The sequence below is a fragment of the Monodelphis domestica genome, chromosome 6, assembly GCF_027887165.1.
Source record: "Monodelphis domestica isolate mMonDom1 chromosome 6, mMonDom1.pri, whole genome shotgun sequence".
Taxonomy (NCBI): domain Eukaryota; kingdom Metazoa; phylum Chordata; class Mammalia; order Didelphimorphia; family Didelphidae; genus Monodelphis; species Monodelphis domestica.
The window spans coordinates 190,250,717-190,271,372 of record NC_077232.1 but is presented as its reverse complement, the minus strand read 5'-3'; the positions used below and the strand labels follow the sequence as shown (position 1 = coordinate 190,271,372).

General features: G+C 35.4%; 1 protein-coding gene across 1 annotated transcript in view; it reads right to left on the bottom strand.

Moving 5' to 3' along the window:
* LOC103100221 (uncharacterized) overlaps positions 1-20,656 on the bottom strand; it is a 139,953-nt gene that overhangs the window by 67,689 nt on the left and 51,608 nt on the right. The window contains exon 13 of the mRNA XM_007496208.2: positions 14,754-14,853. Coding sequence (XP_007496270.2) covers positions 14,754-14,853 — 100 coding nt within the window. The remainder of the gene's footprint in view (positions 1-14,753; positions 14,854-20,656) is intronic.

Below are 20,656 nucleotides of genomic sequence, written 5' to 3'. Positions count from 1 at the left end.
AACAAATAGGAAAAAAGGAGTAGCCTGGATAATCTCTGGGAAACTGAATAGTTTTTAAAGACTTCAAGTTTCTCCGGGAAACAGAAGTTGGCCAATTTTTTCAGACAACAGTATTCTTGTAGTGACATTGTATGATTGTGTGTCATGGACTATCAGGGTGTTGAGTGATCTGTACCCTTGGTGAGAGGACTCAGGTGCTTGAGGGCTCATGGATAAGATCAAAGATTGTCAATGTGATGATAAAATTAGAGCCAATCCCATTATTCTGCCAGTATGATGGATCTTGGAGATTATCTTGGTCTACCCATGAAAGAAACCATAACTGGAGAGCTTGAATGTAATAAAACTGGTTGGGGGAAGAACTACAATGGAGGTTCTCAACTCTCTTACCAAGAAGTAATTATATCTCTCACAGCAAAGTTCTATCTAGCTTGTTCTAATTCTTTTCAAGTTATTTTGAAAAGATGGATTTTCTCCAAGTTCTTTCTACTTTATTACATCTTTCTTAGCTGCATGCAGTGAATTAAGCAAAAGGAAGCTAATAAATGTAATTCTATTTAACAGCCAGAATTTGTCATCTACAGATGGCTAATTAAAATCTTCAATAGATATGCCATTGCCAGTGTTTCTCAAGTATAGCCTAGCCATGTTAGCTGTGAAGGTAGAAAGAAAAGATCAACACTCAAAAAAAGCAAAAGGGGCTCAAACATCACAAGCCCCATCCAGAGAGAGGAGGATGGAAAACATTGGGCCAGCTGGGTTGGAATAACTGGTCTTTCTAGGCAGCAAGCTAAAAATATATATAATTTTTAACTAATTATATATAGTACACAGTAGCATAGTGGTAAGCGGGTCTGGCCTGACATCGGCAGAACCTGAATTCAAATTCAGCCTCAGACACTTATTAGCTATGTGACTGTGGGCATGTCACTTAACCCTGTTTGACTCAGTTTCCTCATCTATAAAATGAGCTGGAGAAAGAAATGGCCAACCACTCTAGTATCTTTGCCAAGAAACCCCCAAATGGAAGCAGAAAGAGTCAGACATGACTGAATAACAACAGCAACAACAGCATATGGTATACCAGATAGCCTCATTGGAGATAAAGTAAACACTTTATAGGACCACATCAGTTTTTGAGACCAGAATTCTTTAACAAATACATATTAAAAAAAAAAAAAAGAACCATGGATTTTCACTCCTTCCTAACTCAGGTCTAGTTGCTTTTTTTTTTTTTAAGTTTGGTTCTTTGCCTGTGTCTTCACAATTCATTTTTCTTTGACCAGTGCTCAAATGACAGAAATATTAAAAAAAAAAAGTACAAGCCAATTGTAAAAGGTTACCTAGAAAGGTGATTAGATATACTAATTGCCCCCAGGATCAAATCTCAAGTTAACCTTGGGAGCATTTAAAGCCCCCACAATCTGACCCTTTTTACCTACTCAGTCTTCTTTATACTTTATTCTTCCCCATGTATTCTTCATTTACCATGGCCCACTGGCCATTCCTCCATGAGACATTCCATCTTGTGACTTCCTGCATTTTTACTGGCTTACTTTATGTCTGGAACATTCTCTCTCTTCATCTCTGCCTTTTACCTTACTTGGTTTCCTTCAAATCTCAGTTCAAATCCCATTTTCTGAAGAATGCCTTTCATGCTTGTCCCCCTCCATCTTACTTTAATTAATTTCCATCTGCTCTCTAATACCTAGATATTTACATTTTTCTCTCCCATTAAAATGGGAGCTCCTTAAGAGAAAGGACTATTTAGTAATGCCTACACAAACAGCAAGCGCATAATAAAATCTTGTAATTGGTTGACTGATTAGATAATTAAAGCTTAAGTATTCATTCTGATACCTTTTCCCTTAATTCTTAGAAAAAATAGGGAATATTGGTATATTGATTATAACATATAGTGGTATGTGATTGTAATGGAAGACTCTTGTGCTGTAAGAAATGACAGACAAGAAGAGATGAAAAGTAAAGTGAGCAGAACCAGAACACTGTACACAGTAGTGACAATACTTTATGATGATCAACCATGAATGACAAATAAAATCAGCGATGCAAGGATCCAGAATGACTTCAAGGGACTCATGATGAAAAAGGCTACCACTGATAGAGAAGGAACAGGAGTCCAAATGCTGATTGAAACATGCCATCCTTCACTATATTTCCTCCATGAATTTTCTCTAATGTAAGCACTATGTGTCTAGTTTCACAACATGATGAACATGGAAATATATATTGTATGACAATATGTGTATAACCTATATCATATTACCAGACTTCTTGGGGAGAGGAGAGCTGGCTGGATGGGAGGGGAAAAAAGAATGAGATAGATATTCATAAATAGCTAATATGAGAATTTGTTTCTCTTGGTTAAGCATATTTATTATAATTTAGTGCATATTTATGATAAAAAATGGACTGTAAAAATTTGAGAACGTAATAACACCACAAAGAAAATAAAAGAAGAAAACAATAGGGAAGAGGGCCAGAATCAATACTCACTGTTGGGTATCGATTGACATACCAAGTCACAGAATATGAGAAATGAAGGAAATGAATATTAAAATTTAAATTTTGGGTCTAAATACTAGACATGATCAATTGAATAATAAAAATGTTTGTTAAGCATTTATTATGTAAAATAATCCCTGATCTCAAGAAGCTGACACTCAAATTGGGGAGGCATCTTGTAAAAGAAAGCTCATTTGAAGAGATGGAAGGAAAGCCATGGAGATACAGTGAGGTCCTTAGGTTATGGATGTAGTTCAAATAACAGCGCTAGGGATTGTTAGTGTGAGGCAGGCCAGATAGTAAATAGAGTCTGGAGGATCATAGGAGGCTATGGCCCAGATAAGACTCGCTGGCCCTCTATTTCACTGTAAGGAATGGATTTATTGAGTTCATCTCAACCAAGTTGTGAAAGCCCTCCAACCACCAGAGTTAAGGAGGAAACCTTCCAGGGGTGGTGAGTTTTCTCACAGTCATATTGTCTCAGATAAGTCCTGGGATGGCCTGGGGCTGGAGGAGGAGAGGAAGACTGAAGGTGGTAAGATGGGACTTGTGTTACTGTTCAATAGAAACAGATCTTAGGAGAAAGATATTAGCAAGCATGCACATGGAAGGTTCACACCTCATCTGCAATTCCATGCCCTTTGGATGGAGTATTTTGCATAGCTCTTTGCTCCTTCCTTGGATCCCTAAGAAGAAAAATCCAGGGGAAAATGTGAATAGAAAGATATGAGTAGGGTTGATCAGAGAGTAAGAGAAAGAGAGAGATGAGGCAGCCAAGTGAATGGAGCTTCTGACACAGTACCCGTGAGGTTGTTGTTTAGTTGTGTCTGACTCTTCATGATCTCCATTTGGGATTTTCTTGGCAAAGATAATGGAGTGGTTTGCTATTTCTATTTCCAGCTCATTTTATGGATGAGGAAACTGAAGCAAACAGGGTTAAGTGATTTGTCCAGGATCACACAACTAGTAAGTGTGTCAGGCGTTCTTGCCAGATCAGGTCTTCCTGAATCTAGGCTCAGTGTGATATTCAATGTACCATCTAGCTGTCCCTCCATGAAGAAGGTAAACCAAGCCTGATGTCAGATGACCTCCAAGTTCCTGCCAAGTGGACAAAAGAGATGCAGAAACTGTAGTGCTCTGGGAGAACCACTTACAAGTATCATGGAGCTGCAGAACTAAGAGCTAAGTGTTGGAGATGCAGACCAAAAAAAGATCACCAGAGCAAGAGAAACATTAGGACACAGAGAGCAGATGACAATGGAACAGCCTGGGGTAAGCAAGGAGAACAGAACATGAGGAGATGAGGACTTGGTTAGTTAGAACAAGGACTTTTATATTAATAAACGAATGAATGAAAAAAACCATTTATGAAGCACTTACTTCCTGCCAAGCATGGTCATGAGTTTTGGGCATGCAAGTACAAAAGCAGAAATAAATAAAGCAGAAACAATAACCTCAGGGAGCATGCATTTTAGATAAGGGAGAAAACACTTAAGGGTGGGAGATGACAGGAATTAGAACTCCCTGGAAGGTGGGACATAATTATTTCTTTATTAGCTACTCTTGGATGTCAGTCCCCCTTTTGTTCTACCCATACCTTTTTAAAAATATGTTTTGTCTAAAGGCTTATTTAGCCTTTAGATGTTTCTTGATGTTTGCTGAGAAATGAAAGAATCCTAGGAACATACCACATCTTCCCCATTTTGGAAAGAAGGAAGGAAGGAATGAAGGAAGGAAGACTTTCTAGGCTGTTCCTTTGCCTCAAGCTATCACCCTGATTTCTCTTCCATTTCATGTCCAAAATCCTGGGGAAAAAAAACAACAAAACTTTCTACACCCCATGGCCTCATTTATTTCTCAACCATTGCACTCTGCCTTTCAGCATCATTACTCCAGGGATTACTTCCAAGTTACTAATGATCTCAATTTGCAAATCTGATGGCTTATTCTCAGTCAGTCCTCATCCTCTGCATCATTTGCCACTGTTGACCACCCTCTTCTCCTGGTTACTCTTCCCTTCCCCACTGGGTATTCATGTCCTGACTCTCTGGTGGGGCTCAATAACAGGAAGCAAAGCTGCTGGAAACAAGAGAGGTTACATGTTGTGGGACACAGAGAGCATAACACAACTTCCTCTGGCAAGAGCCCCCATCCAGGACAGTATCATAATTCACTGAGACCATAGTTTTTGACTGAGAGGACTATTTACAAGTGTGTATTTTTTTTTAACCCTCATCTTCTGTCTTAGAGTCAATACTGTGTATTGGTTGTAAGACAGAAGAGTGGCAAGGGCTAGGTAATGGGGGTTAAGTGACTTGGCCAGGGTCACACTGCTAGGAAGTATCTGAGGCCAGATTTGAACCCAGGACCTCCTCTCTCTAGGCCTGGCTCAATCTACTGAGCTACCCAGATGCCCCCCCCCCCCCATTACTGGTATGCTTTTAATAGGTGCAGCTATGAATCTGATATCTTTCCATTAACTTCTAAATAAAGCTACTCACTTTTGAGACTTTTAAATCTGACTTTAGGCAGATAGCAGCTTGGCCTTGAGGAATGTTAGAAACTGTCATTTCTAGTCCATTCTGGCAAAACATTAAAGAAATGTGAGAGAAGGAAAAAGAGAAGGGAAGAGAAATGAGAAAAAAGAATAATAATAACTCCTACTACTAATCAACTGCTATTATGCTTGTCTTCTCTATGATGGAAAACTATTTGCAAACCAGACTGGGCTGATGAAGCTCAGAACATGTGAGTATCTACTGAGAGAACATCTCAAAGCTTAAAATGAGTTCGTTTATACAGGCACAGATGAAGTGTACCACAAAGCCTTGAAATAACTGTAGTTGTATTGGCAATCTCTCAGGAATCATGGAAAATGGGAAGAGTGCCAGAAAACCAGAGACAGGAAGAGCCTTGATTTTTAAAATGAAGAAAAGGGCAAATTTTGGAGACCTCAAACTAATGACATTAGACCACCAAAAAATTCTAGATTATGAAACATAGATTTACAGTGTCATAGACTTAGTATTAAAATGGACTTTAGAAGTTAGTTTATATAAATATATATATATATATGTATTACAGATAAGGAAACTGAGGTAAAGAGGAGTTAAGTGATTTGTTGGAGGTAAATTGTCAATTAGTCAATAAGCATTTATTAAGTAAACACTGTGCTAAGCTCTGGGGATGGACGAAAACACAACAAAGGCAAAACACAGTCCCTGCTACTCTCAAGAAATTCATAATTTATTAGGGGAGAAAACAAACAAACAACTGTGTACAAACAAGTTCTATATAGGACAAATAGGAAATAATCAAGAGAGGGAAGACATTTAAATTAAGAGGGATTGGGAACAGCTTCCTGGAGAAAGCAGGATTTTATTTGCCCAAAGTGCTTTAAAAGACTGTCTGCCCTTTGATCCAGCAATACCACTACTAAGTTTGTACCCCAAAGAGATAATAAGGAAAAAGACATGTACAAAAATATTCATAGCTGCACTCTTTGTGGTGGCCAAAAATTGGAAAATGAGAGGATGCCCTTCAATTGGGGAATGGCTGAACAAATTGTGGTATATGATGGTGATGGAATGCTATTGTGTGTTAAGGAATGATGAACTGGAGGAATTCCATGTAAACTGAATGAACCTCAATGAACTGATTCAGAGTGAAGTGAACAGAGCCAAGAGAACATTATACACAGAAAGCAAAATTTTATCATATATAATCAATTTTGCTATTGATAGCAATGCAATGATCCAGTAGGTATAGGATATGGGGTTTAGGTTTTAAAAGATTGCTCTTTTGCAAAAACGAATAATATGGAAATTGGTATTAAATGATAACACATGTATAACCCAGTGGATTTGTTTGTTGACTCTGGGAAGGGCAGGGAAGAGGGGAGGGAAAGAAAATGAATCATGTAAATATGAAAAAATATTTTAAAAAATAAAAAAATTTTAAAGTAGGATTTTAGTTGGAATTTAAAGGAATCTAGGAGAGAGAGATAAGGAAGAAGAATATTCCAGGCATGAACCACAGCCTGAGAAAATTCTTAGAGTCAAGAAATGGACTGTCTTGTTGAAGGAACAGCAAGGAGGCCAATGCCACTGGATCAGACAGTCCAGGGAGGAGTGAAAAGTTATGAGAACACTGGAGAGATAGGGAGAGTTAAGTTTTAAGGGCTTTGAATGCCAAACATAAGAATTTGTATTTTAACCTAGAAGTGAGAAGGAGCTAGTAGAGTTTATTGAGGAGAGGGGTGATATAGTCAGACCTGTGATTTAGGAAAATCACTTTGTTGTCTGAATGGAGATGGACTATAGAGGGGAGAATTTTGTGACAGATACTAACCAGCAGGATATTGCAGTAGTTCAACTATGAGGATACGAGTGTGGTGACAGTGTCAGAGGAGAGAAGGCAGCATATTCAAGAGATACTGCCAAGGAGAAACTGACAGTCCTTGGCTATAGATTGGAAGGAGGGGTGGTGAAAAATAGAGAGAAGTTTAGGATGACACCTAGATTACAAGTCTAGGGGACTGGGAGGATAGAAGTGCCCTTGATTGTAAAAGGGAAGTAAGTTTGGGAGTGGGGAGAATTTATAGAAAAAGACAAAGAGTCCAGTTTTGGACATGTGGAGATTAAGATATATAAAATACATCCTGTTTTAGATGTCTAAGAAAGAGGTGATCAATAGAAGTCTAGATGGGTTTATTACGAACAAGTCATGCTTGTTCAACCTAATTTCCTTTTATGACAGTGTTACTGAACTAGAAGATTAGGGAATATTATATTTCATTTTTATTTATTATATTTATATTATTTTTATTTGCATTACATATTTATTTATATTATATATTATATTTATCTTGATTTTAGTGAGATATTAGTAAAAAGAATCTCATTACATAAACTTGTAGACAATATAGAAACATATGAGTTATAGTACAGTTAGAAGTTAAGTGACATCATTGTGGGTTGAACTATAATTTCAAAGAATACTAGTTAATGGATTGAGGTTTACATGGAAGGAAGTCTGAAGTTTCAGGCTATAATAGTTCCTAAAATGTGATACTGATCATTCATCTGTGGAATTCATTTGATTAGGTTGGCAGATGATACAAAATAATAAGGACACACAATATGGTGAATGGATCAAAATAAAAAAATCATAATAAGCCAGGTAAGATGGTACATTCCTACAATCCATACTACCAGGAGGGTTGATAGTGGTGGCTTGCTTCTATGCTAGTCAATATGGTGAGCCTCTTGGAGCCCATCAAGTTGCCTAAAGAGTAGTGAATAGGCCCACATCAGAAATAGAACAGATATAATATTCCATGACTGATACACTTCCATCTTGAGTTCAGAGAGGGAAATCTAGTCTCAAAATAAAAACAGACAAAAAATCTTGACAAGACAGAAAGTTAAGCCAAACTAAATAAAATGAAATTTGATAGACTAAGCTATGTCTTTCACTTTGGTTCAAAACAAATGGTACAAGAAATAATAACTAACTTTATATAGTACTTAAGATTTACTGTCAAGTTCTGCAATCTATTCACTAAAGGTATGATGGTTTACCTCCTCTTTCCCTCAGAGCTCAGGTGGTATATTTTCCTTTCTCCAACAGTACTTCCTATTTTATCTAGGAGTTGTGGTAGAGAAGGGATCTTAACTCTTTTCCCTTTCTCTCTCCATCTACCTACTTGTCCCAAGGGCAGCTGGGATGGGTTATTCAAATAATCTGTGGATGCTTTGTGAAACATGTAGAAAAAGACCATGGTACAATATCAACCAATTTTAATATTGTGTCATGAAGCCTTCAGGTGCCTAAAGCAGTTAAGAGTTCTTTAGGGAAAAATCCCTTTTATGATACACATTATTGTTAGGGAACATCATAGTTGTGTATAGCAGATCCTTAACCTAATAAAGATCTCATCATAGATTTGACCACAATTAAAATAGTTTCTTAATTATTTCTAATAACTAGGAAATAACACTATCAATTTATGAGCTTCTCCATCCTTCCCATAAAATGGATTAAAGTTGTTAGCTGCAGGAGAAACTGCAGGAAATAAAAGAGGTTACATATTGTGGGAGATGGAGGGCATAATACAATTTCTTCTTGCTAGAGACCCATTTGGGGCAATATTATTACTCATCAAGACCATAGATTCCTGGCTGGGAGGCCTGCATACTGGTGAGTATTAATACTTTTAAGAGCCTCAGATATGAACCCCATCTCCTTATGTTAACTTTTAAGTAAAGCTACTCACTTTTTAAAACTGTATAAATCTAAATAAGGGGAGCTGATAGATAACCCTTGTGGAATGTCAGAAACTGTCATTTGCAGAACATTTTGACAATGAACCAGAGAAGCAACAAGTCCTTAAAGGATGTCATAAACCCATCATGTCAAAAAATTACCTGACAAAAGGTACTTTTTATATTTCTGAACAAGTTAAATACTTACAAATCAGCTTACTATTCCTTAGAACTGCACTGTAACACAAGAATAATTCAGTTTACACCAGTTCACAACAAGCACTGATATGTACCACATACTATGCTAGGTGCTAGGGATACAAAGGCCAAAATGAAAAGAGCCCTTGCCCTTGAAGAACTTATTCTGGGAGAAGGTGAGAGATACAACAGGCATATAATGAAGTCCATAGAAACTATGTACAAAATAAATACAAAATAATTTAAAAGGAAGAAAGCAGCAATTGGGAAATCTAAAAACCCTTCAACTCACAGAGGTCAGAAAGAAAATGGCGGCATGTCCATAGAATGTTCTTGATTAGCCTTGTTTTATTGACCCTTTCTCTATAAACTGAAGTCAGAGTTAGGATTGCCATTGTAGAAAACTGGAAAAAACAACTGGGAAAACAAGGACTCACATTTACAAATTCACATTTGCAAAAGTTCAGGGACTTAGAGAAACCAGCTAACTCATTAAAATATAAAATTGAGCTTTTGAATAATCACTTCAAAGTTTTGTGAATCCTGACAGCAGAATTTGAGTTTAGTCTCCCCCAATACCTAATTTAAAAGGAAAATAAAATCTGTGTTCAATAGCTCAACCAAAAATTAGATCAGGGGAGGTGGAAGGTTGGGATTGGCAGGAGCCCTGAAAGGGAATCAGTTTGGCTGTATTGCTACTCTGACAGTAGAATTAATAGACATTCTAGGCCATAACTTGCAAATCTTATTTTGCTTTCTTTTAATGGGAAAGAAATTTGTTGTTGTTTGTATGGCAGGAAGGTGAGAAAGATAAAAAGGGCATTGGCTTTCTTTCTCCTTAAATCATTCAATCAGAAGTGGTACAAAGAAATAAAATTGACAGTCATGTATGGAATTTAGGCAGACTAAATTATTTTTCCCTAAGTAATATCATTTAAAGGCCTTAAAATGTCATCTAATTTGCATACAGCTAAAATCTGAATTTAGTACAGGTGGAACCCTATATCAGGACAGATATGCAGTGCAGTGTATAGAGTCAGGAAAGACTTATTTTCCTGAGTTCAAGTCTTTCTTCATACACTTAACTAGCTCAGTGATCCTGAGCAAGTGACTTAACCCTGTTTGTCTCAATTTCCTCTTCTGTCAAATGAGCTGGAAAAGGAAATGGCAAACCACTCTAGAATCTCTGCCAAGAAAACTCCAGAAGTGGTGATAAAGAATCCAACACTGCTGAAAAAAAATCTGAACAACAATAAAACCCCATTTTAACATTGAAAGAGGCAACATCTCTCTGTAGGCTCTATCAGTGCTAAAACATGCTATGTAAATTTTGTAGCCTTGTTTGATACTAAAGAGTGGCAGACCATCACAAATATTCTTAGTGGCAAGAATTACAAAGATATTACTAAAGGAATATTCCCTAAAATAAAAGGATTCACAATTTGACATCCAAGCTTTTTGTTGCTCATGATTTTCAGGCAGGCCAATGAATCTTTTACTACATGACTAATGTGGAAATATGTTCTGCATGACTTCATATGTATAATTGTCACTTTTTTTTTGCCTTCTCAATGGGAAGGAACAGAGGTAGAGGGAGAGAATTTGGAACTGAAAATAAAAATAAAAAGTTAAATTAAATTTTAAAAAATTATATCCCATGGCACTAGGTAAAGCAATTCTAAGCAAGAGACTTTAATTTTGTTCTCCGGAAGACTTTCATGACAATAGTGGAAGTCAGGATAGGGGTAAAGAAGCTAAAAGCCTTGGGAAGAATTTAAAAAGAGAATGGGAGAAAGGGATGCTTAACTGAGGCCAGCTTCAAGGCAAGGGATCTAACTAATTAACCTCTTAAAGTCCCTCCCCCAAGGCTATTATCAGTCAGTCAATATTTTAACAGGATATTAGTATAATTTGTTTCCTTTATAATCTTATGTATATTATTTTAGTGCTTTTAAAAGCCATAGACTTTACCAGAATGCCAGAGGGGTCCACAACACCCTACCCAAAATGAAGAACTTCTTTCTTATACAAATCACCTACATAGGCAGTAACTTATAATAATATAGCTAACAACAGAAATAATTATTGGCATTTATCTATCCCTTTAAGGTTTCCACAAGGCTTTTTGAGCTTCATGACAACTTGATGGTACTCGATGCAATATTAGTCCTTTTTTTTTAAAGAAGTAGCATTTGAGGCTTATGTGATTTGTTCACTGTTGAATCAAACTTAGGAGTTGCTCAACTCCAAGTTCAGGATTCTTGAATTCTGGGCTGACTGAGTGACATAGCCTAAGGGAAGGGATTGGAGAGGCTGGATTCCTTGCCTTTAAGGATTCAGTTAACCTGCCCTGTAAGATAATAATTCATCTTCTTTTTCAATTCTTCCAAAGGTTTTTTTCAGCTTTGATCCTATCTCACCCTCCACCAGAGCCCCCAAAGCCTTCCTTAGGACAAAACTGAAATTCCATCTAACCTCTTCCACATAAAATCCAACACCAGAGAAATGCCTTCAAATAACAAAGTATTTTATAAATAAAATTTATAAATTCCCAAATTAGAAGATCCTTTCTATGCAATTTGTAAAGCTTATGAAAGGGGATAAGGAATTCAAGATGAGTCATGTTTTGTATAGGAATTAATATTTCATTGAATAAATTCACTTAATAGATCCTAAACATCTTACTAAGAATAAATTTCAAAGAATAATTATAGAGTCCTGGCAAGAAATTGAAGACCAAAGGGCACAATTTGTACTGCCACTATTGGAAAAACACCATCTGGACCAGAGATCAGGTTGACCTTCCTGGCTGGCTTTTCAGATTGTGCTTCATATCCTCCCATCCCAGAGATTATAGATCATCTTGCTATCCACCCTACTGCTGCTGCTTCCTCTCCCAAACCATCCCTCCTCTGCTTTCTATGTCTTGCTCTGGGAATAGAAATTAAGTCAATAGTGTCACTGCTTCTGGAAAAGGCATAAAAATTGACTGTCCCAGAGTTCTGGTCAACATTACTGTGACTTGTCCAACAAAAACTTCATTTCCTAGTCATCAGTCTTCTATATATGTCTATATAAGACAAAAAGTATAGTCTATATAAGACAAAAAGGAAGGAAAGAAAGAAAAGAGGAAGGAAGGAAGGGAGGGAGGAAGAAAAAAAGGAAAGAGAAAGAAACAAAGAAACAAAGAAGCAAAGAAAGGAAGGAAGGAAGGAATGAAGGAAGAGAGAGAAAGAAAGAAAGAAAGAAAGAAAGAAAGAAAGAAAGAAAGAAAGAAAGAAAGAAAGAAAGAAAGAAAGAAAGAAAGAAAGAAAGAAAGAAAGAAAGAAAGAAAGAAAGAAAGAAAGAAAGAAAAAAGAAAGAGAGAGAGACAGAGAGAGATTGGGTTTGCCTTACCCACTTTGGACTTCTTGTTATTGATCTTCGTTTTAGATGTTAGGAAATATATTTCTGTTTTCCTGTACAAGCCCCAAAGTAGTGGAATGGGAATTGAGATGAGGTAAGAGAATCAGGAGATTTTAGAGCTGGAAAGAATTTTAACCATTATCTAGTTTAGGGATTCCTGAATTTTTTTTTTTGGCATCATGGATCCTTTTAGCAGAAAGTGAAATTTATGACCAACTTCTCAGAATCAAGTTTTTAAATACATGAAATACATTTGAAGCATTTTAAACAGTACAGGGAGTCAGAATTTGTTTTTTCTTGGCCCTATGAGCTTGAAGGTCTAAGAAGAAAATAGGGGAAGGGAATTAGCATTTATTAAGCACCTACTATATTAAGCACTTTTTTTTTGTTGTTTTTTACAAATTAGCTCATTTGATCTTCACAACAACACTGCAAGGTAGGTGCTATTATGATTCTCATTTTATAGCTGGGGAAACTGAGGCAAACAGCGATTAGGTGACTGGCCCAGGGTCATACAGCTAGTAAGTGTTTGAAGCAGGAGTTGAACTCAGACCTACCTAACTCTAAGCTCAGTGCTCTATCCACTGCATCACCAGCCCCCTCTAATTATTAAGATATATATATATATATTTCTTTGTTGAAAAGAAAAAGCTTAAATTCAATTCAATTAACAGTCTTTTCAAGAGATTTATCTGAACTCAGGATAATAAACTATGCTTTAAATACATTAGCATATTTTCATGTAAGTCAGTTAAATTGCCACTATTTTTTTAGCAAAAAATAATTGCCTTGGGGGCAGCTAGGTAGCTCAGTGGATTGGAGAGGAGAGATCCTAGGTTCAAATCTGGCCTCAAACACTCCCAGCTGTGTGACCCTGGGCAAGTCACTTGACCCCCATTGCCTAGCCCTTACCACTCTACTGCCTTGGAACTAATACAAAGTATTGATTCCAAGGCGAAAGGTAAAGGTTTAAAAAAATAATAATTGTCTCATATGCCCTGAGGCAAAACATTATTAAATGTTTCTATATGCAAGTTTATAATTTAGCTGGTTGGAGAAACTAGCTCAGCTACTATCTCTCTGAGTTCAGGAAAATTAGCTAACCACTCTGGAACATAGTTTTTTCATCCGTAAAATAAGATTTTGGACTAGATTCAACTGAACAACAAACATTTATTTATACTCAAAAGGCCTCTGTGTTCCTTTCGGTTGCCAATTTATGATTTTGTGAATTAGAGTTTGGGTTTTCTTTCCTATTTCAGCAAAAAGTGAGATAAAAAATGTCTAATATGATAAATATGGTCAAATGAAAGATGCTTTGCCCAATCTGAAGATCATTTATCTAGACAGAAAAACTGAAAGCAAAACAGGGTGGGATAGTTTCTCAATGTTCTCAACATTGCCCATTGGTACTACATTAGACACCTCAAGAAGGGGCTTTATCCCATTCTTATTTTTCTTCAACTGAATACAGATAAAACAAAACCTCTCTTATGTCCCTTTATATTCTACCCTCTTAACCCTACCAACAAGTCTCCATTTATTCTATCTATCTTTTTACCTGATACTAATCTTACAGGTCTAAACTATCCTTGTGCCTTTCCTTCTATTTGTTGAATACCATCTTTCTCAGATTTGACCTCATCAGAGACCCCACCTCTATACTCAGTCCAATCTCTTTAGATGCCTCCCAGTTTTCCTTCTTATTGGGCTCACCTGTGATGATACTATCAGGTCTTTTTGCATCATTTTTCCTTTCAAACATTTTTGGCCATGGACCATATCTACTTTTCTTTCTTTTCCCTTTCTTTTCCTTTCTCCTTTCTTTTCCTTTCTCCTTTCCTTTCCTTTCTCCTTTCCTTTCTCCTTTCCTTTCCTTTCCTTTCCTTTCCTTTCCTTTCCTTTCCTTTCCTTTCCTTTCCTTTCCTTTCCTTTCCTTTCCTTTCCTTTCCTTTCCTTTCCTTTCCTTTCCTTTCCTTTCCTTTCCTTTCCTTTCCTTTCCTTTTCTTTCCTTTCCTTTCCTTTCCTTTCCACTTTTCAGAGGCTGATTTTGCCTTTAAGTGGTTTTTTAAAAATATAAATGTATAAATTCAAAGCGATGATCATGGGAAAGACTAGTAACTCAATTGAGGGTTGAGGAAATTAACATGTTGAGTCAGGGACTTAAAATTACTTAGTCCCTCTTATTTCGCATTAAATGCAATAATGTGTACAGAAGGCTACCTAATCGAGGTGATATGTTGATGATGATGATACCTAAATAGTGATAATGATAATAGCTGTTGACATTTATATAGGCTTTATGATTTACAAAGAGCTTTCCATAGTCATCTGAGACCTTAAAGTGTACATATTTACCCATTCCTGTCCCAGCTGGTGCAATTTCTCTAGAAAAAATTTCCAGTGCTTTCTTCTGTTTGTGCTGTACAGCCAGCCAGAGAACAACTTCTCGGGGGCCCTGTGTACAAATGTCAGAAATTACTAAGCAGGTCATTCAAGAGAGTTCCAGCTACAATCGCATCCGACTCCCAGAAAACTGTTATTGTACTCTCCTAAGTACAGACACCTAGTTTGCATGATTACTATATTATATGACTATTTTAACAAAGGTAACAGTTTCCCAAGTAACACCTTTCAAACCCACAGAAATGAACTGACTTAACAATAATGATAGTCAAGAGTTACATAATAGTTAATATTCATCTGGGCTGTTTGTGCCCACCCTGTGGTAGAGTCCTCTGAGATCATGTTCCTCTGATCAGCTGGACACACTGAATATTGACTCCAACATGGTGAAGTCATTTTCATTTAAATTTAATTTAATTCCAATTCTCTTTAACTATGGACAATAACCACATAATATTTTTATTTGAAAATTTTTATTTAATTAATTAATTTAGAATATTTTTCCTTGGTTACATGATTCAAGTTCTTTCCCTCCCCTCCTCCCACCACCAACACAATTCCACTGGGATTTATTTACACGTGTCATTGATCCAGACCTATTTCCATATTATTAATATTTTCAATAGTGACCATTTAGAGTCTATATCCCCAAACATATCCCCATGGACCCAACCACATAATATTTTAAGGTTTTATAACAAAATAAAACAAAGAAAATAACCTTTACCTTCTGTCTTAGAATTAGCATTAAATACCAGTTCCAAGGCAGAAGGGAGGTAAAGGGCTAGGCAACTGAGGTTAAGTGACTTAGTGCCCAGGGCCACATAGCTAGAATGTTTCTGAGGTCATATTTGAACTCAGGACCTCCCATCTCTGACTCTATCCACTGAGCCACGTAGTTGCCCCATTACTTAAAAGTTTACAAATAATTTTACATTAAAAAAAAATTTTTTTTCTCACAATTCTCCAAGATGGTAATGATAGCTATGATTATTCCCATTTTATAGATTAGGAAACTAAGGCAAAAGGGCTTTTAAGAGCTTTGGCCAGGACTACACAGGAAGTAATCCCTTGCAGTAAAATTTGAACCCAGTTATTTTAACCATTATTAAAAAAATTTATACTTTCATTATAGCGATTGCCTCAAACTCATACAAAACTGATAAACTTTCCTATTGCTTTTTTACAGAAAGACGGAATATTTCTTCTTGTCAGGTAAACAACCCTACCAAAGAATTTTAAGACTAAAAATATTATTAAGAAAGGAGCCATGCTATAAGAAATGATAAACAAGATGATTTAAGAAAAGCTAGGAAGATCTGTAGGAAGTGATGAAATAAGCAGAACCGAGAGAACACTGTACACAATAATAGCAATATTAGAAGATGATTATCTGTGAAAACTTGGCTACTCTCAGTAGTGAAATGATCTGGGACAATCCTGAAACACCTATGAAGGGGAATTCTAGCTTCCTCCAGAGAAAGAACTATAGAATTGTCTTTCACATCAGTGTATTTATGATTTTATTTTGGGGTTTGGTAATGTATGAGTTTTCTCTTAAAACAACAACCAATATGGAAGTGTGTTTTGCATGCCAACAAAAATAAAATAGAAAAAAGAAAGGAGCCAATATATATATTTTTTTACTACCAGATAATGAAAATTATAAATATTTTGAGGAAACTAATATAATTTTTAAATGATGCCAAACTCCTTATTTCATTAGCTTATTATTATTATTATAGAAATCAGCATTTGTTGCTATGAAACTAAAAAAATAGCAAAACTGTAATTCATTCACATACTTCATAATTTGAAGAAACTTATAACAATTTAGTGCTCTATTGCAAAATTAAAATTTGCATTTGGATGCGAGTTAATTTAAAACTTTTTTCTAAGGGTTGGCATTTTGTATTATTTAAAATTTTTTTCCATTATGTATCTTTTTTATTGCTAAGTAATAATCTCAAGCATTTTTCTTAAAATTAATTGGTTCCTATTCATAGAGGATAGATATAGCTTTCATAGAGCTCATGCTTCTACTGCTCCTGGCTCTATGACCTTTCAGGATTTCTCTAATTTCTAACATTGGCCTTCCCCTCCTTTCCATGATCCTTTCCCTCTTCTCCAGTCCATTTTCTTCTTTTGAATTATTTAGATTAGAAAAGAAATTCAGTTTAAAGAAATTACTACTTCAATTCTTATCTGCATAATTTCATCTTAATCTATATTGTATAGTTCTTTTTTTCCCTAATCAGCCTTCTTCACAATTTTCTCATATCTTTTTTCGCATTTAGAATATGGAAATAAATATTAAGGAAAACATTTTTTAAAATTATGGTTCCATTGCATTTGTTTAAGCAGTTCATTTTTAGACTATTACCCATATGTATTAGACATCTATTTTAATTGTAATTCACTATTGAAATAGATGAGGCTATTTATTCAAGTAATTTAAATGGGATTATAGTTTATTTTTAATGTAAAACTTTAATAGATAAAAGCGATTTGAGATTTTCAGTCTTGTAATTTGGGGAAATTTTTTCAAGTAAATGGTATAACCTAAAAAAAAATTTGAACCTAGATATCTGCTCTCTAGGCCACGGGCTCTCTACCTATTATACCAGACTACCTTTAAAAGTTATAACAAACTGTGATGCAATCCCCACCCCACCCCCCCAGTTGATTCTGATAAATAATTATACCACTGCTCTAAACTTGAACTTCTATATTAATACAGCTTAATGATGGTCTCTCATTATTACAACTCATTTGTGCTTATCTTTAATTAGAATGAGAGTTTCCTTCACTTTTATTTACATGATTCCTAGTGTTGTGCTTCTTGTAGTTGTAATATAAAATATGTAGCTTATTTTAAAAAGAAGTGTGAACAGTAGGAGGAAATCTAATGAAAAATTTGTTTTTGATCATCTATATGAAGACAATTATGTGTTTTCACCATGTAAATGAACTGAATCTTCTAGTTCAAAATACATATATATATATATATGTATAAAACAAGTCAGTAATGACATAGTATAAACAATTGGAATAATAACACCCTCGCCTCTTTTGAAATGAACATGGTCTGCCAGAAGGATCCCTAGGCTGAAATGATGATAGAGTGGGGAAGCTGCATAAAGGGGAGTAGGTGGAAGACATGACTTTTAGTTCTTGCTCTGATATTGAATGATTCTTTCACTTTAAGAAGGTCCTCGAAACCTCATTTTGGCTCAATCTCCTTTTCTGTAAAATGGGAATGATGCCATTTGTCTTATCTATCCCTCAAGGTTATTATTTTGAAAATGCAAACAGCTGTGAAAGCATACCTTCCACATCTACTGATGAAGAATCAAGCCCACCCAAATGTAAGTCATAATGATTTGAAAAAAACTGATAATTGAAGACTCTTGCTTTTCACCTTTCCCTTCATGCTTTGCTCTGGCTCTCTCTGAAGTCCATTTGGTAACCAATTTTGCCTCTCCCATCATCTCTGAAGATTTGACAATTAGGTTATGAGACCAAAAATGAAGTATGTAGAAACAAAGTGATTTATTTCCTTCAATGAGGCATATATTTTTAAAAAAGATTCTTCTTAACAATCTAGATTAAATTAACTTCTAAGACAGTCTCTGTCAATGTAAATTACGCAGCCACTAATTATAGTCAATAAGTATAAATTACAGCAATTAGAGTGCCTGGAAACTAAAAGAACACATATTTCTATGTAAAATAAAAATATTTACACATTTACATCTGCTTCCTGTTTCTGGGTTTTATCAAGCATCAAATATTTCCCATACAGTTCTAAAAGAGCCCTTATGTTTACATCTGATCCTTCCAAAGTCCTTGCCTACAAAGTAACATACAAGAATCTCTTAACCTTTTGGATACTATAATCAAATGAAAGGCTATTTAGAACTATTTACCCTTATAAGCGAAATGTGTAGAACGTCTAGATCTTTGGAAATTAAGGTGTTTTAAAAATGAAATTTCAAAGTACTGGCTTGGGGCTTGCTACAATGTGTAATAGAAGAGTATATAACTAGATGGGAAGAAATTCAAATAATCTAAACTGAAATGATCTGTTTTTGAATGGAGCAGGATGAAAAGGAAGGGCACTGATAAGGATTTATGGGAAAACAGAAAAGCATTGCACGAGAAAGTAAAGATGGGTTTTTATTTGTTCCATTGAAAGGAAGTATTGACACTGTTATGACAGTAACTGAAGCAAAAATCTAACAAAAATGATTTACTTGTTCTCATCTACAACTTGACTAGTTATAGTTCTATATTTTTAAGAGTTCAATTCAATTATTTTTAGTTAGAAGCTTTTTATATATATATATTTTTAAGGTTCCTTCCATCTCTAGATTTATTTATTTATTTCCAGCTATCTCCTTCCTTCTTTCCCCTCTGCACACTATAGAAGGCAATAGAAAACAGATGTGTATATATAGACTCTGTCTTTTGTGCTTCTACCTTTTTTCAGTTTTCAGTACTTTTTTTTTCATTTTTCAGTTCATTTTTTGGAGATGAACATTCACAAGTTATTCTTTAAATATTTTAGCCATAGCTGTATATAATGTTTTATTAGTTCTATTTGTTTCCTTCTTCATTATTCCATGGCTTTTTATGTTTTAAAAAGTTTCTTGATATTCAGATCAGACTAATATTAACCATCTTAGTGTATCATTTAACACCTGACCCTTCAAAAGAAAGGCATTTGGTAGTGAACCAATGGATGAATTCCTCTCTCAATACTATCAATTTTCTATTTTTTATTTCTAACTTAATTGGAATATTCAAGATAAGAAGTAAATTAATAATAAAAATAACCAGATTTCTAGATATGGACCTAAGTGAATTTTGAAGCTTAAATTTTGATAAATGACCTATTTGATGAGTGACCTGGTTATTCTCAGCAATGCAATGATCCAAGATAGTCCCAGAGACTCATGGTGAAAAATGTCATCTGCCCTTTGAGAAAGAATTGATGGAAAGAACTGAATGCAGACTGAAACATACTATATTTCATACTCTGACTTTTTTTTTATTTGAGATTTCTTCCACAAAATGGTTAATATGAAAAAATGGTTTACATGATTGCACATGTAAAATCTACATCAGATTTCTTACTATCTTAAGGAGAGAGGAGGGTGGAAGAGAAAGAGGGAGGGAAGGAGACAATTTGCAACTCAAAAATTTTTTTAAATGCTAAAAAGTCATTTTTACATGTAATTGGGAGAAAAATAAATTATTATTTAAAGAATTTTTTAGCACATCTTTACCTTCAAGGTACATTCTAGTAGAAGAATACTATATATGTGTGTGTGTGCACATGTGTGAGTAAGTACATTGTAAAGTCCAAGGAAAGAGAATTCCCAGCCAAGTTGGCAAATTCATTGAAACTTACTGGCTCCAGTATGACAGTGGAAATAGGAAAGGCTGTCAAGAAAAATAGATTGGAAAAAGATATTTCACCCAAAGTCTTATAGACTATTAAACACATTAATTATTACCTGGAGACTATAGGCATTTGAATGAAAAGAAGCCATTTGCTCAAGAGAAGCTGAAGCGGCTCGTGCCAGCTGTTTTCTGTTCATCATCTAATTACCCAATAGTTTAATTCTACGCTTCGTTTGCCACAATCCATCCTCTCACCCCTTCTCCCCAGTCCCATCCCTCTTAAATGAATTGAATGCCATGCAAATGACAATGAGGTTCTGGAAGCTGCCACCTATATGTAACTGGGACAAAAAACCATCAGTTCTGTGGCATAGTCCCTCTTACATCATTGATATCTAATTTCATAAAGGCAGGTGTTAGCCAGGCTCACTCCTTTACAATGTCAC